Genomic DNA, 25,973 nt, shown 5'->3' on the forward strand with positions numbered 1-25,973 from the left:
GACCAAAGGCCACAAAACCGAAAAAGTAAAAGGAAGAAGAAACAATATTTTAGTGGCATCTCTAAAGAACAAAACTCAAGCAGAATAATGTTACTGCCAGCTTGTATAACAAAGTTACATTGTATTGACCCCTTCAGGAAGAAAAAAATTACTCTTTCACTCTATTTTTCCTTTCTTTGAATGGCATTTAGTTTGTGGTTGTCCAGGTGTTTTTTCAGTGTTTATATGTTTTCACCAGTGAGGGCTATTTTTCTTTCAGAGGGGGTTTATCAGTTATTATAGGTTTAAACCTAAAACCCCACAGCCTAATTACACCTGACATAGGTATATTGTGGCGCAGGGGTTTACAAAGTGACGCATCTTCCTAGATGCGTCACTTTGTAAATATGACTCAATAAGGTGCATTTTTTACAGCACTGGTGCGCCACAAAAAGTGACACACCGGTGGCGTAAAAGTGACGCATGGCCTCATAAATGAGGCCTTCAGTCTTCTACTCATGCGTCATATTTAATATATGACGCATTATGTCGCAAGTACTTACAGATACGTCAGTATTTCAGACGTATCTGTAAGCGCAAAAGTGATGCATTGCTGGAGTGTGTCACAAAAGTGACACAACTCCAGCAATGCATCCTTTCACATGGGGCAAGTCCCATGTGAAAGGGCCTGCATCAGTCTTACGCCTGCTGTGAGTCAGGCGCAAGATTTTGACACAACGGCGTCCTAAAAGTGACGTAGTGAAATCTCATAGATTTCACTGCGTTACCTCTACTATCCTTTCTTGCGTCAATACGCTCCTTTTGCATACATTACACCTGACGTAGGTATAAGGTGGCGCAGGCGTTTACAAAGTGACGCATCTACCTAGATGCGTCACTTTGTAAATATGACTCAACAAGGTGCATTTTTTACAGCACAGGTGCGTCACAAAAAGTGACGTACCAGTGGCGTAAAAGTGACGCATGGCCTCATAAATGAGGCCTTCAGTCTTCTACTCATGCGTCATATTTAATTTATGACACATTATGTTGCAAGTACTTACAGATACGTCAGTATTTCTGACGTATCTGTAAGCGCAAAAGTGATGCATTGCTAGAGTGTGTCACAAAAGTGACACAACTCCAGCAATGCATCCTTTCACATGGGGCCAGGCCCATGTGAAAGGGCCTGCATCAATCTTACGCCTGCTGTGAGACAGGCCCAAGATTTTGACACAACGGCGTCCTAAAAGTGACGCAGTGAAATCTCATAGATTTCACTGCGTCACCTCTACGACCCTTACTTGCGTCAATACGCCCCTTTTGCATACATTACACCTGACGCAGGTATAATGTGGCGCAGGGGTTTACAAAGTGACGCATCTACCTAGATGCGTCACTTTGTAAATATGACTCAACAAGGTACATTTTTTACTGCACTGGTGCGTCACAAAAAGTGACGCACCGGTGGCGTAAAAGTGACACATAGCCTCATAAATAAGGCCTTCAGTCTTCTACTCATGCGTCATATTTAATTTATGACGCATTATGTCGCAAATACTTACAGATACGTCAGTATTTTTGACGTATCTGTAAACGCAAAAGTGATGCTTTGCTGGAGTGTGTCACAAAAGTGACACAACTCCAGCAATGCATCCTTTCACATGGGGCCAGGCCCATGTTAAAGGACCGGCGTCAGTGTTACGCCTGCTGTGAGGCAGGTGCAAAAATTAGACCTTCAGTCTTCTACTCTTATTTTTTCTTTCACTTTCTCTGTTTCTTCACTGCCTTACTTACCTGGTCTCACACTTACTTGTCTTTATCCAGTCTGTATCTCCACTCTTTCCAAAACATCACTGCTCTTTTCTTACCCTTCCACACCCCCGTTCCTTTACTACATTTTCTTCGCATATCCACATTCCCCATGTTCACTCTCCTTCTCCTCCCTCTCCTTCCCCACACTCACCTTCTTTCAGTCCCCCTACTTCACTTCCCTTCTCCTCTCGTCCCTTTCTGTGCTTTCTTACTCATTTTCCTCTCCTTTATCAATGCACTCCACTTCACTTACTCTTTTTCATTTTTTTAAGAACACAGCTCTTTGATGAGAATTGGAGGTAGTTCTGAAAAGAACTTTTTTTTCTTCTTTTTTCCTTTTTTAGAACAAAAACAAAAACAGGGAATGGGAAACTGCTCAACAGGAGCAAAAAAAAAAAGAAATTTAGGGCTGGGAATGGCAGCGATGGTTCTCCAATGCTCGAACCATGAGCAGAACACTTTGTTCCCCATAGCAAAGTAGCTGATCACAGTCTCTGCATTTAATAACGCCTTTATTTATTTATTTTTTTAAATTTTTGAAAACCTTTATTTGAGGAAATGGATGCATACAAATACGGGCCTACAACCCGGGGGCCGGCCACGGAACAAAACTGGAAAGCACCATCATCAATTAAAGGCACGGAGTGGTTAGATGATATTACTTATCGCTGTAAGTCAATGTTATTAACTAACTGGAACCACTCGACATAGGATACAAGGAGGTTAATTTTATATATTAAAGAAGAAAGGATCGGTTGTATAGGTAGCAACATGGTGTACGTGGCGGGGAATAATCCAACTGGTTCATTGCCGTACAGTCAAAAAACAATAATCAGAAAGGTCCATAGCATGCAAAACATAGGTTCCCTTATAGTTCCTCAGAGGTAGTATCCACGCCCGACCACATGTACCCAGAAACAGACTGAACAGCGATTCCGCAGTAATAAAAACCATCAGAGAAAATGATAAGTTGTTATCATTATACATCCCAACCCAAGAAGTAAGAAAACAAGAATACTAAAGAGAAAGGGAAGTAGGGGGACTCCACGTTACTGTACCCGCCCCCCAGTGGTAATAGCGAGCAACAGTACAACTAGCGAACGTGCTTGGGGGCGGATCGAGCAATTCAGGAGAAACAGTACCACGGGCACCATACTACCCAAAATACCTATCACTCCCCTCACAGTAACTCACCCCGCGGGGTTACGCACAGTCGTGGAGATCCAAGAAAAGGACACAAAAGAGCCATAGAAACAAAGAACTACCTAATAGACCCTAAACCACCCATCCCACCCTGCACCACTGCAGAAGGCTATGGCCTACCCCCCCAGCAGCGTGCCTGTCGCCCTAATTATGAACCCGAAATATAGGAAAGATAATATAGAGAAACGGAAAAAGAAGAGAGAAAAAGGAAAAACCTGGGGAGAGGAACCATTTAGCCAATGGTACGGCCCCCGCCCCCCGCCAACACACGCCATGAGCGTGGCCCAAAACGAAACTAGCAAGTGTTCAGTTATAAGTAAATACTAAAGAATCAACAAAGCATCACAATGTAGGGCAGTCCACAACTCCATTCACCGATTAGTAGTCCTCCGAAGTAAGAAACGGGTTCATCCTAGTCCTTTCTTCGCCAATGTCGCAATGTGCATAGATCCAGTGGGCATAGGGCATGGCGATGAAGAAAGGCCGTGGAGAAGTTGCTGGACCTTCAACGGAAGCAGCCAATAGAACCCCCTCTCCCGAGGGCAATGCAGAAACTGTTCACAGCATCCTTGTATACCACTGTCAATGAACACCAGCGGTTCCACCCGTTCTGCTATCGGATCATCGCTACCCCAACCAGAAAGCGGGGAACAATCGACGACCTCACTGGGCCCATCCGTATCCTCAAGAGAGGCCCCGGGAGCAATGGCGGCCATCACAACCCCCTGCGCACAGGAGTCCCGGACCATGGTCGACCTCCAGGTCGTCAAAGCTTGCAGGACGTCGCCAATCGTGGGTTCGAGCTCACCAGTATAGGCCCAAGCGGGGCACAAGGGCAAGAAATCGGCATCCCGGGACCCCGTACAGGACATGGCAACAGCCGCCATTTTGCAACAATTGCGCCGTCTCTCCGGACTCATCTCCAGGGGTGAGCTCAACAGCAGAACCCCGGCGGGACCCCCCTCAAGCGCACAAACAGCACCCAAAGCACTGAAATGGTGACCACAAAAGAGGGGGACCCGCCGGCGACACCACTCCGCCAAAATACCTCTTCGCCACCGAGCAAAGGAGCCCGGTACGGCCGGACGGCAACAAAGGGGGGAGCTACCAAACTCGGCGTCCCCAACCCACAACTTGCCGCACACCACCTCTGGAGCACCGGACTGTTGTCCCAGGCTCGTTCATTTGCCTCCGGGCTCCTCGCACATCGGCATTTCGGACGGCCCCAAACCTCCACCCGAGGCCGCCGCCGACACCGTCTCGCCGGCAACTCGCTAAGGGCGAGGCCCCGGTCTCAACCCCGGGAAGACCTCAATTTCCGGGAGGATGCCGCTGTGGATCCACCGAACACCGGACCCACCAGGATGGATGGTAAGTGACTGCAAAGCTCTGCATATAAGTTGTTGTCCGTTTTGGGCAGGATAAGCGACAGGATATTCGAATTTAGGCAGGTAGGACGGCCAATAATAATGCCTTTATTAAAAGCAGGCTGAATGTTTGGAATCAGCTCTTGCGATCGCCCCCTCACTGAAGTAGTTGCTCCTCCGGTTGAAGTAGAGGCCCCATCACTGGGAACCTCTCGTGCCAGAGCCCTGACACTCTCCCGGGCAAAGTTCTGGGGGTACCTCCTCTCGACATGGCGAATCATTGTGGAGTTTCCAAAAGAATATTTCTTGGTGGGGTCACCCCGTGACAGGACAGTGTGACAAATCCTGCACTCCACCTTTGGAGCATTTACTTTTTTCTGGTCATTAGGAATGGAAAAAAACTTCCATATGAAGTGTTCTTTTATTTTCGGCTGGGGAACCTCTTCATCAAGAAATTCATTTGACTCATCTTCACTGCTGTATGGTCTGGCAGCCATAGTAATCAAAGATATTAATCCCACAAAGATCTGACAGTAAAAAGAAAGGTCTTGCAGTCACAAAAGTGAAAGAAGAAGTGAAGGAAATGGGTGGGGATTTCATTCTTTGTAAAAAAAAACTGTTAGCAACCAATGAAAAGAGTTATTTTAAGGTCACATGACTTGACGCGCTTACGCTGCGTGCACCGAAGCGCTTCCGGGGGCGCTTACGTGGCGGGAAGTAGGCGCTTCCAGGGGCGCATACGCGGCGCAAACGTAGGCGCTTCCGGGGGCACTTATGCGGCGCGCTTAAGTGACGTTTCGATAGCTTTACGGAAAAGCACAATCATTTTCATCTCGTAAATCAAAAATACTGCTTTTATAAGTATGGTACTAAATGTCTTCCATTATTATTTACTTTTCATACATATTTTTTTTTACGAACGCAAAAATAGCGCTGTTGGTGCGCTCTCTGGAGAGCTTACGGGTGCGCGCACCCAGAGCGCACCGGGAAAAATTAAAAAAATATATATATACATTTAACATATATATATATATATATATAATTAATTGTTGTAAAAAACAGCTAACATAAAAAAAATAATCATAGGTTACAAAGTCGATATACAAATGAATTCCCTTTTATAAAAACTATGAAATTCACTGAAAAAAACCATAGGTTTCACAAACGTTATAGTTCGGAATTAGCTTTTAAAAGACCTTTGAAATTCACTGAAAAAACCATAGGTTTCACACTCGTTATAGCTAGGAATTAGCATTTAAAAACCTTTGAAATTCACTGAAAAAACCATAGGTTTCACACCAGTTATAGTTAGCTGAACAGTTTACTCATACAAAACCATTGAAATTCCCACGTTATAGTTAGTTGGACTCACTATATCTTGCGCGCCCGCAATCCACTGCTGATGGTGTCACATATTACATCATTCATGACATGGTCAGTGACATCACTGATGACATCTCAAATGACATCACTGATGACATCATCCATGTGATAATATAATGCACCTCCTCACACTCTATTCTAACTTTTGATACATCCAGTGTTGAATACAGACTACCAATCCTGAAACCATTGACACACCAATACTAGTTACTACATACACACTCACTGATTCCTAAGTCTACACACACATCCACTCATTCACCCATACAATCACTCATACATACAGTCACTCATCAATACAACACTATCATATGCACTCATACACCTATACAGACACTGACACACCACCACTCATCCATGGAGTTACTCACAAACCTAGTCAGTCATGCAAAGAATCAATCACACTCCCATTTCCTCATCTATACAGTTATACACACATAACCTTACTTATTCAAACATATACTAACACATACTTACTCTCTTTTACAATTACTGATACAAGTACATATTGATCCATACAGTCACTTACACAATCACAGACTCTCATGTATAGTCATTGATATATGCCAACTGTCACATGCACTGTGTTTTACATATGTACTTACTTTGACATGTAGCACTGAGATATCCATTCACTCACCAACACATCCATGCACAGAGTCAACCGCCCATACAGCTGTTTCCACATGAACTCTTGAACCCATACACCAAGTGAATCAACTGCTCACACATCTATGCACAGAGTCACACACCTCCCAGCCACTCCCACACACACTCACCCTCACATACAAATACTTGGGCAACCAATCAATAACCCATATACCCACTGATATAGCTACTAATCAACACATGCAGCACCTTACACAACAACAGACATAACGATGCACACATACAGACAGTTTAGTCACTAACCCATGCATTCAGTAAGACACATTTAATCACTCACTCATACAGCCAGTCACGCACCAACTAAATCTTTCATCCAGACACTTATACACCCACTCATTCTTGAATATGTAAAACATATTTAAACTTTACAGTAACACACAAATGATGTATAGAACTTTACAGAAACACACAGACACTGGATGATGTCATCAGTGATGTCATTTGAGATGTCATCAGTGATGTCATCAGTGATGTCACTGACCATGTCATGAATGATGTAATATGTGACATCATCAGCAGTGGATTGCGGGCGCGCAAGTTATAGCGAATCCAACTAACTATAACGTGGGAATTTCAATGGTTTTGTATGAGTAAACTGTTCAGCTAACTATAACTGGTGTGAAACCTATGGTTTTTTCAGTGAATTTCAAAGTTTTTTTTTTTTTCACAACAAGGTTTTATTGATAGAAGCGGGCATAGTAAAAAGTGTGGCTCCCCACAGTCAGGAGAACACCACTAGGCATTTGTGGTACAGGTACAGTACAGGACGAAACGTCCAATCAAGGAACCAATAAAAGCAGTCATAATAGAAAACAGTTACACCCGCCACTATCCCTTCCAACCCCAACTGCCCACCACCCCCACACCCCTCCCTGTGACCCACTCTAACCCTGTGCACGTGTGTACGAATAGTGTTGGTGCTTGGTCGTGACATGGCAATCAAGGCATAATTTTACTGGCCTGCTGGACGTTAGGGGGCTAAAGATCTTCCTCAGGGTCCGCCGGGGGGTCCAGTGTCAAACCCCTATAGTCTGCCAATCTCTTCCACACCTTGTAGTGTTTTCGGGGGCACCCTCGTGCTTCAAAGATCGGTCGCTCCAGACCCATACAAAAGTCCAGTCCAGCTCTCCATGCACTCACGGGGGGGGCTCTCACATCCTTCCAAGCTCGGGCCAAGTCCCTTTTGGCAACCACCAGCCCCAGGAGCAACAAATGTCGTTTGTATATGTTTCCACCAACCCCCTCCAGGATATGGAGCAGGCCTAGGCGATGAGTGCAAGGAAGGGTCCACCCGAGCACCTCAGACAGGCAGCCCCACACACCCCTCCAGAAACCAACCAGTCTTGGGCACGACCATACCGTATGAAGCAATGTGCCCACCGCAGTCCCACAGCGCAAACATTCCGGGGACCCAATCAAGCCCGCTTTCCACAGACGCTCTCGGGTGTAGTAGGCCCTTTGGAGAATTTTGAATTGGATTAGTCTAAACCGTATTGCAATGGCTGCCCCCCTGGGGGATTCCAGGGCCTCCCTCCAATCATCCTCATCCAGGGGACCGATATCGGCTTCCCAAGCAGCCTTCAAAGGAAGAAGGGTGGAGGAGCAGTGAATGACCATCGTCTGGTAATTACGAGAGACCTTTTTATCCCCCAGGTCACCCATAAAGACCTTCGCCTCAATCGGACTAAATTCAGGAAGCGAGTCTAGGTCGGCAATACTGGGCGTCAGTGCGTGTCGGAACTGCAGGTACCGAAAAAATTGGGATTGGGGCATATCGAATTCCGTGCTAAGCGCATGGAAGGACTTGAGCGTCGTCCCGGACATCACATGTCCCAGCTGCGAGATTCCGATCGTGTCCCAGCCATCGAATCCCGATAATGTAGATAGTTCGGGTAGTACACCATTACGCCACAGCGGCGTTTCGGCAGTCAGCCTGCCCCACCAGCCCATGCGGCGCAGGGCCTGCCTCCACACGGCAAAGACGAGTCTTGTGACCCTCGGCAACGTCCGGGGCAGCCGGGGTGAGTAGAGGATGGTGTGGAGCGTATTGTCACCCATCAATGAGCGTTCTAAGGCATAGGCCGGATATCCACTGTCTCCATACCACCATTTGTTCAGGATAAGGAGGTGAGCGGCTTGGTAATAGGACAGTAAGTCCGAGGTGGCCAGACCTCCACAGTAGGTGGATAGGAAGCACGTACGTAGCGCTACCCTGGCTGCTCCCCCAGCCCATAGAAAGCGGCCCAAGACCGAATTGACCTGTCAAAACCACTGGGGTGTGATCGGGTAAGGATGGTTCTGTAATTGGTATAGGAGGCGTGGGAGTGCAACCATTTTGAAAATCGCAGATCTGCTGAATATAGAAAGGGGCATCCGTGACCAAGTTTTCACGTCTGTCTGAACTCGCTCCCAAACGGGCACCACGTTGCGTTCCCAGGCAGTGTTTGCCGATTCAGAGAGGAACACCCCCAGATATTTCAGATCATCTGTAGCCACCCGCAGACCCGATGTCCAGGGATCCGTCACTGAGCCGTCTCCCAGTACCCATAGGGTGAATTTATGCATACAGGTATAATCCCGAGACGTCCCCAAAGAATTACAAAACTTCCAGCACACGCGGCCCGATCGCTGCAAGTCGGTAAGAAAGAAAAGGACATCGTCCGCGTAGAGTGCAATTCTATCCGATAGGGTGTCACTCCACACAAACCCCCGCAGCTGCGCATCTAAGCGGAGCCTGGCAGCCAGAGGCTCCATGGCCAGAGCAAATAAGTAGGGGGAAAGCGGACACCCCTGTCTGGTCCCACGGCCGATGGGAACGTCTCCGACACCGCCCCTGCGACCCGCACCGAGGCCGTTATGTCTGTATAGAGTAGCTTGATATATGACAAGAAGACCGGGCCCAGATTAAGACGGGGCAGAAGTGCAAATAGGTACGTCCAGCTGACTGAATCAAAGGCTTTATTGATATCGGCCAGTAACAGAGCCGCCTGTTCTCCTGTGGTACTCATGGCATCAATCGCTGCCTGCGCGCGACGGATATTATGCCGCGTTGCCCTGTGAGGCATGAATCCGGCCTGATCCGGATGGACTAGGTCCGTGATATGTGGGAACAACCGATTCGCTAGGGCCTTAATTTCAAAGGTTTTTTAAATGCTAATTCCTAGCTATAACGAGTGTGAAACATATGTTTTTTTCTGTGAATTTCAAAGGTTTTTTAAAAGCTAATTCCTAACTATAACGTTTGTGAAACCTATGGATTTTTCAGTGATATATATATATATATATATATATATATTCACTTACCTGTGCAATACTTACACTTTCATTGTAAATGTATCCGGGGAAAAGTCATAGCTGTTGTAAAAGCCTGGTAAAGGGATGCGTGATAGACGCATGCATTTTGAAACCTGCATGGTAAAGGTATGCGTGGTCCCAGCCACATTGTAAAGGCTGCTTCCCATGTTAAACCTGCGATCACCTATGGGGCCAGTTACAGCACTATATCCAGCATTCTCGGTGGATGTACCACAAAATACCCTGTCAGTAAAACACTAATGGGACAAAGTGAGCAGGGAGAAATCACTATCCACCAAGATGAAAGTCGAGGAGGTCTGGACATTTTATAAACTATTGTATATACATACACAAGCTGCTGTATCCTCCGCATATTCCCTGAAGAAATATGCAGATTGAGTTATAAAATGATTATGCAAAACAATGTAAGACCCTGTGTGATATTTAAATGACGCAACAGATTAAATTAAGGTCTAATGTTTGGGCACTATGCTCTAAAATATTGTGTTGAAACTTGGATGGTCCAAACTGCATTTATTGAGGGCTTGCTCAGACCTCTCCAATGGGGCTCAAACCTGTATCATGCCATATTAAATGTTATGACTGTCATGCCTTTTGTGCAGGTGGAAGCTTGTATATTTGTAGGTTTTTTGTAATGCAACATATATTTCTAATATTCTTTCACTTTTGGGGAAATCCTGTGCTGCCACAATAATTTCTAATGTTCTCATATTACCTGTTGTAATGGGAACACAGTGTTATCTGTAAACATTTCTCATTCTTGTAACTCACCTAATGCTCCCACATACTGGGCCCAGATCCTATATTTTTGGGGGAGTCAGAGTAGTGTACATTGAATCCATTACAGGGCTTAAACTAACCCCTTATCCTACCAGCTTTGTTGCTTCAGGTTGAAAGATTCCTGATCTGTGAAGTCATAACATATGATTCAAGCCAGGGCACATTAGGCAGAATACATCTGATGATAACGGCTATTGTGATCTGTGCTCCCGGACATCAGTATTGTTCGGGCGAGCATACTACCTGTCCAGATACTCTCTTATGCCGTCTTCAAGCCTATTGACATTATTTGACTTTACAATCTTTCTTGTTTCTAACTTTATGCATTTTCGTTGGCTATGCATGTATTCTATTGTATGATATTGACTTTGCTTCTACCATATTATCCGTTATCATTGCTCTATGTATTCCCTCCAATGTGCGACTTGCTTATGTCCACCTTGGTTTTCTTTGAGATAACCTGGCTGCTCGATTATCACAATAACAGGATACACTATTGCTATTTAATTATATTATGCTTCTCAACTTCTAGGTCTGGGATGATTTATTTTTTGTGCCTACCATCAATCTTCTATTTACAGTGTTCCATTCATCCATCGAGGTTAGATTATTATATGTTCATGTCATATGTGTAATTTCCACCTTGGCTATTGGGTCCTATATTATGCTCACTAACTTATTATACAGTTAGGTCTCACTATCACGATCCACTATGGCTGACATTTCCAATCTCCTTTTTCCTTTGTTCTATTTTGGTTAACTATAATATTTAATTGTCCACTGCTCCCCTCTTGGCTCACTCTGTATTTCCAAATTTCTTCCACCAAGGTACTGATATTCTGTAACTTTCATCTGGGTTTGCCTCTTCTTCTTCATCACATGTATCTGGCTCCTTTCACATTTTCTGGTCACGTCCAATCTTATCTCTACTAAGAGTTTTTTTAGTAAAGCTGTTTTCTTGACATGATCTAATGTCCTTTCGGGTTATTCATATTTGTATATTTATGTACTATTTTTTATGTTCACAGCCTTGAGGAAGTCTTGGTACGGACTACGTACAGACGAAACACTTGTTGGCTGTTTCTTCTGATGTTTATGAAGAAATGGAATAACATATACAAAAGGACTTTGGCTTGATTATCCTGTCTCAAGGAGACCATTGTTGATGAAATGTGCAATGTTATGATTACTTTGGACATGAAACTAATAGGTCACTTTTTGACACAATTTGTAGGATAGTGCTTAATCGACCCCTTTTCTTCACATCTGATGATAATACACAAAGTACCGAAAACATGTAAAATCACATGGTATTTAACTGGGGCTGATAGATCTTTAACATCCACTAACCTTTCTTAGTCATCTTCCACATTGAAGGATGTTGTGCCGCGCCAGTTTCACGGTGGCCTACCTCCATTAGACTGTTTGTTATCTTACTAAGGGTCCGATGTAGGTCGCCCAATACCGGTCGGTAACGGCTGAATTCGGCCGTTACCGACCGGTATTTGGCTTCTGACATGTAGGTGGCTCTGAATTTACAGAATCTGTATATTTACCGATTCGGTAAATTCACCGCTTTGGTATTTTTCCGAATCGGTAAATATACCGATTCTGCAAATCCATATGTAGGTGGCACAGTTTGCAGTGCCACAGGCCCTTAGGAATTCTTAATTTACCACCCAATCCTATTGGGTGGTAAATTACCGAATTCCAGTGTGCATGCACATCGGTGCATGTACACATATGCCATATGACACACAGACATGCCCTTAGGGCATGTATGTGTGCCACATGGCACACAAGCCTGCAATTGGGGTGCTACAGGGTGTCAAAGTGACACCCCGTTCCCCCTGCCAGGATTCGGTATTTACAGAATCGGTAAATACCGATTCGGTATTTCCCATTGATTCCTATGGGCTTCAAGGCCCATAGGAATCAATGGGAAATACCAATTCTGTATATATCGATTCGGTAAATACCGAATCTTACAGAATCGGCAATTGAAAAAAATAAAATTACCTACATCTGCCTACTTCCAATTTACCTACTCTTAAATACCGAATCGGTATGGTTCGGTATTTAAGAGTAGGTAAATCGGAATTACCTACATCTGGCCCATAGTATTTAATAACTGTATTCAGTTTTCATACGATGCCTGAATCTGCTTCGTAGACCCTCAACGAATAGGAAAAATAATAAAAGAAATGGGGGGCATCTGAAGGGCAAACCTATTGCCCATGAACTCAAAGCATCACACACTGTTCAGTAAACTAACTGTACTTTCACCCCTGCAAAGCACAGCAGAGAGTGTTTGCCCACGTAGACCACATTCCTTTGCAAATGAAGAGAATGGAAATCCTCCATGAACTGGTCATGTTTGAGGTTGGGAAGTTAATCTTCCACTAAAATAAACAGAAACTGGAAAATAAAGCTGATCTGATCAGACTTGGGCATTGGAGGGTAGGCTGATGAAGATGAATACCTGGTTTATCATCCTCTTGCTTAGCTCCTTGGGGAGCTTGATCCCCACCATAGAGGCGGGGGTGGACCTGAAAACGGCGACCCCCTTGGCTGAAACCTACTTGAGTCTTGCAGTGCAGAATCTCAACCAGAGAGCTCGCATTGTCTACAAGCCCTCATCGTTCATCGATATTAAAATAATGGTAGGTATGGCAAAGAGCATAGACGAGGATCTATGAGCCCAACTTCTGGGCTTTGTCGATATCTTAAGAAAACAGACCAATGCAGAGAAGCATAATGACAAAGATAGAATGAAACTTGGATAAAGGCATAACATTATGCATTGTAGACTTACTATACATATTGTATATATTTCAGAATTTTCAGAGATTAACAGAAAGTCGTTTAGATTTGGCATGATGGCTACACAAGTCACTCATTTCCAGTCATAATCCTTACCTCCTAGCATTCCCCAGAGCAGGCAGCTCAAACCAGTATCTTGTGAGCTACTAGTAGCTCTCCAGGTACCTGTAAGTAGCTCTCCTTTTTGCAACCCAGACTAATACATTAGAAGCTTTTACTTGTTTGAATTAATATATGCATACCAAAAGTTAAACTGTATATTTGAGTCAAAAATTTTCTTTTCACAATTCATAGGCTCATATTTGGAGAAACATGGCTGAATTTCCAAAATATATTTAATGCTGATATTTGAGTGACATATAATGTGGCTTTGAAAATACATTTTTATAAATGGTATTACCTTGGTGACAGAGGTACTGCAGTGACAGTTTTTATGTATTACCCATGTGAAGGCATTCCATATTGCCAAATTGAATGAAAGACGTTACAATGCATACATTTACGATGCATGCTTTTAAACGCAGTTTTTACATCGCAACATCCTTTACAACGCATTCTTTTACATTGCATTCCATTACATCGCATTTTCGGAAACTACCTTTACAACGTATTCCATTACTTTGCATTATAACTTTACAATGAATACCATTACAATGCATACCATTACATCACATTTAAGGTAATGTTGGATAGTATAGGGTAATAATTACTATTCTAACTCCAGTGACTGCAACAGTAGGGTAAGTGTTGGATAGGGTAAGGGTACTATGCGTTGTAATGTTATGCATTGTAATGACTTGCGATGTAATGACATGCAATGAAATGGCTGCGTTGCAATGACATGCTATGTAAAGGATGTTGCGATGTAATGACTGCTTTTTAAAGGTAGTGCGATGTAATTACTGCGTTGTAAAGGTTGTTTCCTGTTTTTTATACATAACTGTTTGCAACCGTGCCGGAGGCACTGAGGCGATCACTGAAAGTAATCTTGCATATGGTGGCTACTAATGAAACCTTGTCTGATATAGTTACTGTTACAACACTTATAATATTTGATGAGACCCATTGAACATAAGTAGCTCTTATGACAGAAAAGGTTGGAGACTCCTGCACCAGAAGATTGTTGTGTGACGAATAATACACATGTCTACATTTGGCATAAATGTGCATTCTCACATTTATTTTCTTCATAGGATACATTATTTTCTATATGGAAAAAAGCCCTTCTATTAACACCATGAAAAACGGATCTTACCATCCACGACCCACCAAACACATGTGCATTATTCTTTTTATCCAGACCTTGCTTTGCTTGTGTTTCCACGTTGGGAAAGACCACGCAAAGTGATTGTAAATTCACACGATCCTACATGTTTGATGTGTTATGCTTTTTTTGCATTCTTCCTGCCCTCCAGTAATGCCTTGTTTTCCCCCTTTAACCCTAAGCTTAGCATTGCAGTAGGGAGGTTGTACTAACGGGCTTTCTGCCATTCTGAGTTCAGTCTCGGAACCTATCCCACAGAGCCTATTCTTTGAATAGGGGCCTTAGAATGCATATACATTTAATCTAAACTAAATCGTAGATTGCATAACATCTCAAATCTAAATACAGCGTTGGTGCTCAGAACGTTTTGAAATCGTGGCCTATTTGCATAAGTACATAGATATATCATTTTGTTTGTATGTCAGACTTTATTTAGAAAAAATATTATCTTGAAAGAACTATGTCCTAAATATTGTTTATAAATGTATTATTCTAATTGGATGCCACATTTCTGTTACTCCAATCAGGTAATATTTGTGTAAATGATACTGAACACAAAATATTTCTGGCAGACTGTCAGACGATATTTTTGTTACAATATTATGGCACAACGCCATCAGTACATAGGCACATAGACACAAAAGTGGAGTTGCAAACAAACAGAGGTATACACCCACAACAACACATGTTAAGCACCAAAAGGCAGAGATTACACAGTATAATGTTGATTTATGTTTACCCTTGTGCTATACTTCTTCTCACATAGGGATCCATTAGGATGGCGGGCGGGCCCCGTGCAAAACGGGACCGCCCGCCATCAGAGCGGCGGCCCCACCTTGGCCATAGGATGCACCCGCCACACTGGCGGGCGCATCCTGTCTTTTTACCATTCCGGCGGGAGGTGCTGAAAGCGCCGCCCGCCGCAATGGTAAAAATGCATGTTGTGCATTTCAAAGTACAACATGACAGGCACAACGCGGTGCCTGCAATGTTGCACTTTGAAATGCAGGGGTTACCTATGTGCACCCCCCATCCCCCCGGAGTTCCAGGGGGCCCGCAACGGGCCCCCGCATGAAGTCTCCACATGCCTTTCCATGGCGGCATTGCCGCCACAGAAAGGCATTTCCCAAAGCCCATCATAATATGGCTGGCGGTGTCTAAGAGACACCGCCACCATATTAAACATTTTCCGTCCCGGCCGCAAGGCGACCGGGGCGGAAAAGCAGCAGACGGTCTTTCCGTCTGCCGCGATCCCCCCGCCATACTAATATGGTGGGGGAAATGGGTGGCGGGCGGCAAAGGATGTCGGGTGGATCGCCACCGCCCGCATTGCGGTGGCCATCCGCCCGACATCCTAATGGGCCCCATTATTTTAATCCCCATGTTTCTACCCCCACACCTTTTGAATTCTGCTATATTATAGCCTCCACTAGCCCTGCAGGAAGCTAATCCCATGAATTTACCACCTTGAGCCATTACCAGCATCTTTTTTTGTTTTGCATACTTGTGTTCAAAAGTTGCATACCTGATGGAGTATATTTCCCTCTTGTACTGCATTTATCTGCACCATGTATTGTAATGTATGCCCTTTTCTCACCTCTTGTACTCTTCTATCCCTTTTCTATGCTATTTAATTTTATAGTCATTTACTTTTCTTAGCTGAAGTCATATTAAGACTATGTTCCAGTGCACAAATACACACAATATTCAGCATTGACAGTAGCTATGCAGCCTTAACTTTTCGAATAGGCATGTTTCATGGGATGGCAGCCAGCAGATGCCAGGGGTTGGCAGCCAGCAGATGCCAGGGGTTGACAGCCAGTAGATGCCAGGGGTTTGCAGCCAGTAGATGCCAGGGGTTCGCAGCCAGTAGATGCCAGGGGTTGGCAGCCAGTGGACGCCAGGGGTTGACAGCCAGTGGATGCCAGGGGTTGGCAGGCAGTAGATGCCAGGGGTTAGCAGCCAGCAGATATCAGGTACAGGTCTGGTGACCATCTGACTGAAGGCGGAGCAGACATGCACATGCACAGATACAGCAATCGTGGATACATAGAGAATAAGGTTGACATATGCATACATAGACACTCAGACATGTACACAACACTCGATCCTTCAACCTCATGCAGAACTAAGCTGCAGCATTGGAGCTTTGTAATTTCCTTCTCTTCATCCACTTCCCAACTTTGCTGACGTCACCTGCTCCCACGGATACTCTTCTGAGTGACAGTGTGCTTTTTGAATACTCATGTTAGTTTATGTAATTGACGGTGTGCAATTCTCTATAGATGGATTTTGTAACGGAGTATGTTGACATTCAGTTTGCCGTGAAAGAGACAAGCTGCAAGTCCGAAGACATCTGGAAAGATGGCTTCGATCTCAATAAATGTGAACACAAGGAAAATGGGGTAAGTGACTCTGTTGCTATGCCCACCGCTGGTTGGTAGTGAGAAGAGTGAAGTTAATTTACTCATTAGTAAGGGCTGTTGTGTTGCAATGTGTTGCTGTTTGCTCTGCAGTGGCTCTGTACATGTGGCTGTCAGACATGAGTATGCTTGTCTGTGCTGCCTCTAGCTAAATTGGCAGTAGAGTAGCGTGGCGCCATAGAAGATCCCATTGCCCAATGGTTGCAAAGCACTGCACACACAGACAATACAAACTGTGGACAGCCAGGAGTGCAGAGTCTGGCCACAAAAGGGGTGAAGGAGTTCCCAGCGCCCTGCTGTACCAGGAATACCAGCCTTGAGAATAACACAGCATCAAAATGGGCACAAAAAATGGTTGAGATTGACTCTGCGTACATAACTTGACAAATGTACTCTTATAAAGGAACACAAATGAGGACAGCCAAGTAGTGAAACTGATTCGAATCTGAAACAATCTACTTGAGATCATTGCACCACATGTCATAGCCTCTGATAAATTCCTCCTGATAGGATAACCTGGATACTGAAAAGTTAATCTTCAACATGAACACTCTGAGTCTTGTTCAGAAGGTCATAGGCCCCACACACCGGGCTGGTCACACGTTGGACCTCCTCTTTTCAAACTCCCCTGATATCATGGTAGACCCTCCCATCGTATTACTTTGGACAGATCATTACTTATTGAAATTTTCCTTTCCCATCACCATAACTAAAGTGGCACTCGAAAGCGAACTTACATTACGCAGGCCCCTGAAAAAAATCACATTACCCATGTTTTCAAACACTTTCACCCTGATTTGGTAACTCTTACCATGAGTGCAAGTATAGCAGCACAACATTTTGACAATGCCATAGAGACAGCACTGGACAAAATTGCCCCCCTGAGTAACGTCAAGTGTAAGATTAGAACTGCCCCTTGGTTTACAGAGCAGTTAAAAATCACTAAATACCTATGCAGAACTGCTGAGAAAAAATGTCGGAAAAGCAAAGATCAGGCCGGCCAAAAAGCATACAAAATATTGCACTCCAGCTATATGAGTGACATAAAGGCGACAAAGAGAGCATTCTTTACGGAGCGGATAAATAAAGCTGAAAACTCCTCCAAAGAACTGTACCAAATCTTGAAAGAATTTACCACCTCCAGAAACCCGTCAGAAATACCGAATTCCCAAGAGTAGACCGATGCTCTTTCGAAATGTTTCGAGGATAAAACAACTGCTATTCACCTCTCCTTTCCTCTTCATCAAAATACAACGCAGTCTGAAGCTCTGGCAAACTTGTCACCCGACCCGCCATATGTTCTGAATGAATTTGTAAAATTTGACTGCGATGCGACCATGTCAGTCGGGCTGAAAATAAAGTCCAGGTTTCCCGCTGATCACATCTCCCCCAAACTCCTCTCTGTACTTGCCCAGGCACTGATGGAACATTTGACCAGCCTCTTCAACAAATCACTCTCGGAGGCAGACTTCCCTACAATATGGAAAGCAGAAAGCATTAGACCAATCCTAAAAAAGCCCACGACCGACCCTAACAATCCTTTTAAACTACCGGCCCATCTCATTACTCCCTGTTAGAACCGGCTGTCTCTAGTTGGCAGAGGTATACACTTCTGACAAATAGAGACACTCCTTTTCTAGTCAGGGCAAGGGGATCACACCCTTCGATAACCCCTGCTCACCCCCTTGGTAGCTTGGCAGAGCAGGACAGGCTTATCTCAGAGGCTGTGTGTTAAGCAATTATGACCACATACAGTAATAAAGTGAATACACTACAAATGGACACGACACAGTAGTATTATAAAAACAAGTATTTTTATATAAGACTTAGCACAAGACCAAATAACGGCAAAACTGTACATAATCGGAATAAATACGTTCGGGAAGGAAAAAGGATAGTTCAAAGGTAGTTTTTTCTTTAGCACAAAAGTCTTTTAGTATCAAGCAAATCTTCTTCTTGGAAACAAAGTTCGTAGCAACAGGGTAACTCCCACGGGAGCTACACAACGCTGGGGCAAAGATAATCCACAGGTTCGGCGTCGACCGCGAGGAGCGCTGCGCCGGGCCTGGAGTCACACGGACCCCCAACAACACAGTACCTTAGGAAATTGAAGCACACGATGATCAGCGGCGTCGAGCACTCCGGCGTCGCGTCTTCGGTGTCGATCAGGCCACAGCAGGCGTTGTCGATGATGCAGTTGCACAGAGTGAGCAGCGCTCACGGCGTCGAAGGGCACACAGTTGATGCGATCAGCAGCGGGGCAGACACGAGGTCCTCTGGAGTTAGAGCCGTACTCCTACTCACTGGCGTTGCTGCTGGCGTCGGTTGGGCCCAGCGTCCGATCGTCGTGATTGCTGGCCCTTTCAGAGATGCTGGATTCACACTTCCAGCAAATAGCACTTTTAGCAGATGAAGTCCTTTAGCCCTGTGACTTCAGCAGGAGACTGGCACTCTTCCAGTCCTTGGAGATTTTCTTAGCAAGCGTGAGAGTACACACACAGTTCCTCTCTCCTGGTTCCTTGGCAAAAATAAAGAAGCACTGCAGGATTCCCCCAACAACAGCACACTGGCAGAAGGGGTAGGCAGTCCTTTAGATCAGCAGGCTTCTTGTCCTTGGTTACAGGGTTCCTTGTCAGAAGTGATCTGATTTCCTAGTTCAGGGGTCCTTCTCTTATACCCCTTTTCGTCTTTGATCCCTTTGTCTATGCCGGGGGTTTCCCAACATCCTGGGTCTGCGGTGGGTGGAGCTAGGCAGTAACCTGGCCTATTCATTGAGCCGGGCCGGGTCCTCAGACGCCCGCAGGAGGTGGAGCCAGCATTGATACTGGCAGGAGCAGAGCTATCGCCCTCCTGGCAGGAGGTGGGGCTAGGATCGTCCATGGCAGGCACAGAGCCATCAGTCGCTTGGCAGGAGGTGGAGCCAGCATTGTATCAGGCCAGGCAGGCTATCAACAACTACTCTCCCCCTACTCTCAACGTAAATGTCCCACTCATCCCACATTGACTCATCCAGACCTCGTGGAGCCACCCAGCTCCTGTCACACACACGTAAGACCAGCAGAGACCAGATATGGTTAGACAAGAAAATAGACACTTTCTAAAAGTACTACTTTCGAACCCAGAGTCCAAAAACCATCCACACCAACGGATGCGTAATTAAACCCCGAGTTCAGGGATACCAAACTCGACATTGCACCGTACTCTCCGAGCCAGCTAGGATCATAGCGTTAATAATCCCGGCGGCCCATTCTATCCAACGGAGAGCAGGCTACCTCGCAATAGTGAAGCACTAAGATGGCGGCACTTCACGATCAGGACATGCCAACTTGGTCAGGCTTGTCCTACCTTACACTTACAATGCACCCTGCCCGGGGGCCTACCATAGGGGTGACTAACATGAAGTTTAAGGGAAGGTTGGAGGGGCTGGCAGGTAGGTATACCTGCGCAGCTGACGTGACAGTGCAAGACTGCACATGGGTCTCGCAATGACCGACCCGTAGACATTCTTTTCCAAGGCCGCTCCTGTGGGTGGCACAACACGTGCTGCAAGCCCACGAGCGGCATTTGTATTTACAAGCCCCGGCACTCCTGGTGCACTAGACTAGGGACTGACAGTAAACCAAATAAGCCAAACATGGATACAATAGATACATCATTTTAACAGAGGGAGCACTTGCGCTATGGCACTGATCAGCAGTGACACGGCGCCCAAAGCATATACCAGCAAAACATCGTAAAAACAGTAGAGGCAAACAGAAAAACGGAGGAGAGACTCAAGCCAATGATGTCAGGTCTAACACTCCCATATTTCGAAAAAATACTTACATTCTTTGTCAACAAACAGCTTGTCAGCCACCTTGAAAATCAAGGAATCCTAGGCCCTTCACACAGCATGCCCTTTACACAGCATGGAGACAGCGTTGGTCGAGGTTGCTGACAATATCAGATTGGCTTTAGATAATCACCAATCAACCATCCTCGTCCTGCTCGACCTGTCTGCGGCCTTTGACACCATCTCCCATCACATTTTAGTTCAACAGCTGTGGGAGATTGGTGTCAAAGGAAATGCCCTAAAATGGTTCACTAGCTACTTAGCCGAACGTACAACAGCTGTCCATATTGACAAAAACATAGCAGATAGCCAAAGGGCTCTATCTTGAGCCCAACGCTTTTCAATGTCTATATGGCACCATTGGCCAGATTGATCAGAGCCTATGGCTTTGATGTTCTATCCTATGCCGACGATTCCCAGATTCTAATCACACTGGGCCCAGATACAAATGAAACCAAACAGCGTTTCAAAAATTGCCGGACCCACGTTGAGAAATGGATGAACGCCAATCACCTTAAGCTAAATGGCAGCTGTAAGAAATGGGGGTTACCCAAATCTCCAAGGGGGTAGCATGGCATCAAGCGGGCAGGCCAAACTTCGAGGACATGTGAAGCATTCACGCAGTACCCACAGTCAACACACCAGGCACACCACAAAAGAGGCAGGACACCAGTTTGAGTTGGAAAAAGATACGTAGTTTAGTAGGGTTTCCAACCTGCAAGGCAAAAGAATGCAAAACAGTAGTGTCACACAGGGCGCCAAATGGCGCCAGAGCCAAGCGAATAAAGGGGGGAATTATTTACATAGGAAGTAGTCCATGCTGAAAGAGAAAAGGGATGGTTAAATGATCATTAGACCTAGGGCCAATCTGGCGGGGCCAACTCAGGCTCTCATCCTCGGGGTAGGCTGTAATTGCAAAATCCAACATTATGCATAAATACACTTCATGCATTATAACGCCAATCCCCACCCCTGTAAGGGAAGAACAACAGAGCTTCACAGCGCATACTAGACAGGAGCACCTGAAAGAAATCAGTACGGCAGGCTCATTAACAAGGGCATAAACCAGGGCCTGGAATAACTCATCAGGCCAGCCTAGGGGCGCAACTGCACTAAAAGGGCACAAAAGCATACAATCACCCATCAGGTGTAAAACCACAGTATACCTGGGCCTCAATAACCTTAGTGTAGGCATAACATTAGCATAACCACATTATAGAGCAATGGCAGGCATTAAACCATGAGCATGAGCCTAATCCTCCCCACTGGTGCATCATCTAATGAAGGCTTCCTAGGCATCTGTTCCCTCCCGGCTCACTCAAGCCAACCTATATGGGGGCGTGCCCTTAGGCCATAAACACACTGACACACTGGGTGCGAAATTTAGCGAAAGCACTGCCTTGCCCCACTAACACAAATCCCAGGGCCTACACTAGCTGGCATTCACCTGGACACCCCAGGCAGGGATTAACTAATGTCGTGGCCCAGTTCAGAGGCCTGGCAATCCCGCTGTCACTTCTCACGGGGGGGCTCTGGTGTATAATTAGTGCCCACGAGCTCAATTACAATGTGCCCCGTTGCCCTCTTCACTCCCCACACAGTTTAATTAAAGCCCCACTCACCGGGCTACTCCAGGGGTCCTCTTCCCCTGCAAGGCTCTTTTCCGTGGAGGGGGGCAGGCACCGGCAATGTGCCTCGATGCCCCCTCCTCTCTCTCACAATGACAGCCGGGCCCCTCCTTTCTCACGGGGGCCCAGGACTTCACTGTGCCGGTGGGCGGGGCTCTCCTCACTGGCTGGGAGCCCCGCAGGAATACAGACTTCCTCCGGCCGACTCCTGTGCGTGATTGCAGGGCTCCTCCACCACACGGAGCCCTGCAGGCGACGCGCGGCTCTCGTGGTGCCCTGCCCGGCGGAGCGGTCTTGCCGCAGGCTTCTCGCCTTCACCCGGGCCCCTTCTCCCTCACGGGGCCCCGAAACTTCGCGGCAGCTTCCGCGAGGCTGCAGGCGCCTCGACCGAGCGGGGCTCCCTCCTCTGCTCTCAGGCCTCTTCCTGCTGCCCGGCTTTGTTTGGGGAGACGGGGCTGGCACCGACAGTGTGCCCCGGCCCCGCCTATCCTCCCGGCCCCACACTCAGGGCATAGACCGGCAGGGTAGGCTCCTGCTCCGGTCAATCTCAATCGGGGCTCCCCTCTTGCGATCACGGGGCCCCGCAACGAGTCTTCACCCGGGTCCCCCTCCTACCTCACGGGGACCCGGGGCTTGGATTCCGCTTCTCCTGGCCTTCCCGGCCAACAGCCAATCCGTGCGCGGCGGGGGCGGGCCGATGACGCGGCCGGACACCCCCGTCACCTGACGCGAGGGACGCGGCCTCAGGCCTAGCACGGCCCCTTCTTCACTTCGGCGGCCCTCTCCTGGTACCGGGGGCCGCCGCAACGATACCCACCACAGTGGGGGGGTCCCACACACGCCGGGCTGCGGCGGTGATTTCCAGCAGTGATAAGGGGTAGGCTCCCTTTCAATTACTTAATTATATGGCGGACAGCGCGCCTCCACAGACGGCGCTATTCACAGGCTGTCAGTCTCCTCAGGAAAACAGTGAAAACAGCGCTATTTACAGCGCACCACTCCTCCCTCGGCCCACACCACTTCCAGGGCCAACAGCACTCCGGGGGCCACACTAGCCCCAGCGCTTCTCTCCCCACAGCGCTTGATAGGCAGTCCAGGGGCAGTCTAAGAGACACAGTTCCTCGAGGGCACACTCCTCCCTGGGCAGCTCCTCCCCGTCCAGCGCTTCCACAGGGGCCACAACTTCCCTGGGGGCATCAACCTCCCCAGAATAGCGCTTGCCGGGCAGTACCTCACAAGGGGCAACAGTTCCTCCAGGTAGCTCCTCACGACCCAGTACTTCCACAGGGTCACAGCTTCAGCAGAGGGAGTGGACAATCCTATTTCTCACCTCCTGGGCGCTTCTTCACGCAGAGCTGGCGTGGTACCTGGTACAACAGCGTCAGTGACCTGGGTAGGGGCCCTCCCTTGTCAGGGGCCCATGGGGACAGCAGCAGGGGGGGGGTTTATAGGGGTGCAGGGCCCAGCTCACAGGCCCATGTGGCGGTAGCACCTCACAGCAGGTCCCCTCCCTTCCTTGTCCCAGCGCTGACTGACTCTCTGGTGACACTTCTCCCTATTTATACCCTCCTCCCAGGCAGTGCCAGGACCTTCTAGAATGTTGGCACATCTAGCCTAAACTGGTTCTAGGGGAGGGGGTGAGCACCCTGGGTGCCAGGCTTTCCCTCCAAAAGCTAGGGGTAGCTGGGTAATATTATCTAGACCGCTGACCTAACGCAGTCAGGTGGCACTACCCAGGGCCATGGCATCCATTTTAAGACTCAGCACATTTTAGTCAGGTACATTTTTAAAATGGGGGATATTTTCTGTACACCATTTAACAACATGTAATTTTACATTTTCAACAAAGTGTCTCACACCACTCATGGCCTATACAGGTTTAATCCCATGGGGGAGACATCCTAGGTAAGGGGGTCAAAAGCGAAAAATTTTGGGGGAAAAAGGCCAAGTCCAACAGCAGCAAATCAGAAATTAAGCTTTTTGGCAAAGCTGCAGAACTCTGGACTCATGATTGGTGGCCAACTGGGGTCTCAGATAACCGAGCGTGCACGGACTTCCTTTTACCTCCGTACAACGACCTTAAGCTTACAAGCGAGGGCAAGCGGATTTGCTTCCCTGCTATTGCCGACCGCGCACCCAGCGGCGGTGTTTCTGATCCACCTACACCACCCCGACGCTTTAGGAGCACCCACTTCAAGCGTCCATTCTTATTTTACACCCGATTAGGACCGGGTTGGAATTATCACCGGTCCGACGACACAGCTTTCATCCCATTATCCTCAGCCCTGAAGAGTCACGGGTTTACCCCGGTTTGACAAAACACGTGTCGGCTGGTTTTTGTTGTGAAACAAATACTCACACTGGATGAATAAACAACTAATAAGTTATACACATTGGAGTTGGATCTTATCCTTTGCATTGATTGACTATATAACTCAATGTATAAACTCATGCAGGTTGTGTGCGCTTGACATTGCTTTTATGTATACAGAAGGTGGAGATCTCCTCCCCTTCGTCTCTCTGAGACAGGGTTATCTCAGATCAAGAAGCACCAACCACTGAAACTGCACAAGACTACCCCCTAACCACTACCTGTAGAGCGCCATTCATTTCTGAACACTCTCATAACCCTTCGCTGAACTTAGTGTAATCTGGGCAGTTGTCCAATGCCCAAGGAATCAATCCGGAACTTGGGTTTATACATGGGTAACAAACTATCCATGAAAAACCAAATTAATCACATTGTGGGTACTTGCTTTGGACTAATGCGCAGCCTGAGGAAGGTCTTTAAGTGGATCCCCGTTGAGGCCCGGAAACCCCTAGTTCAGGGTCTAATCAAAAAAAGAGTGGACTATGGGAATGCGCTTTTATTCTCCATAAATGAACACCACCTGAACAGGCTCCAGGTTCTTCAGAACACTGCAGCTCGGCTGGTTCTCAATCTTCTGCGAAGATCCTCATCAGCGGCTGTTTAAAAAGCCTTCACTGGCTCCTGGTGAAAAAACGAATTCTTTTTAAAACTCTATGCTTGGTCCACAAACACATGTATGGACACGGTCCAAAATACTGGTCTCAAAAGCTAAGATGGTATCAGCCTTGAAGAGAACTCAGATCTAGTAATGAGTCTCGGCTGACGCCCCTGAGAATACAAACCTCCAGAAATGGCGGTTGCACGCTTTCTTTCATCGCCCCCGCCTCATGGAATAAAATGCCTCTTAATCTCCGCATTATCCCTGAACACAGCCGCTTTCGCAAGAAGCTGAAGACTTGGCTTTTTTCAAATTAAACCACTTTTATTCTCCTGTCAGAACCGTCTGCAAGCGCCATGAGACTCCCAGGATGGGATTTGTGCGCGATACAAATATCCTTGAAACATTAATTCATCCCTGAAGGAGGTTCTGATGGTGGCAAAAGAATCCAGGGGCCGTATCACACATTATCACTGTTTGGGCCCAGCGCACCTTTCAAAAAGAGTGCCGGCGCAAACAGTGA

General features: G+C 46.6%; 1 protein-coding gene across 1 annotated transcript in view; it reads left to right on the forward strand.

Moving 5' to 3' along the window:
* The first annotated feature begins 12,951 nt into the window (after positions 1-12,951).
* The window catches only part of LOC147685089 (uncharacterized), a 110,907-nt gene continuing 97,885 nt past the window's right edge, over positions 12,952-25,973 (forward strand). The window contains exons 1-2 of the mRNA XM_086940964.1: positions 12,952-13,174; positions 16,884-17,003. Of these exons, the coding sequence (XP_086797090.1) occupies positions 12,980-13,174; positions 16,884-17,003 (315 nt within the window). The 5' untranslated portion in view covers positions 12,952-12,979. The remainder of the gene's footprint in view (positions 13,175-16,883; positions 17,004-25,973) is intronic.

Source organism: Lissotriton vulgaris, chromosome 10, assembly GCF_964263255.1.
Source record: "Lissotriton vulgaris chromosome 10, aLisVul1.2, whole genome shotgun sequence".
NCBI lineage: Eukaryota > Metazoa > Chordata > Amphibia > Caudata > Salamandridae > Lissotriton > Lissotriton vulgaris.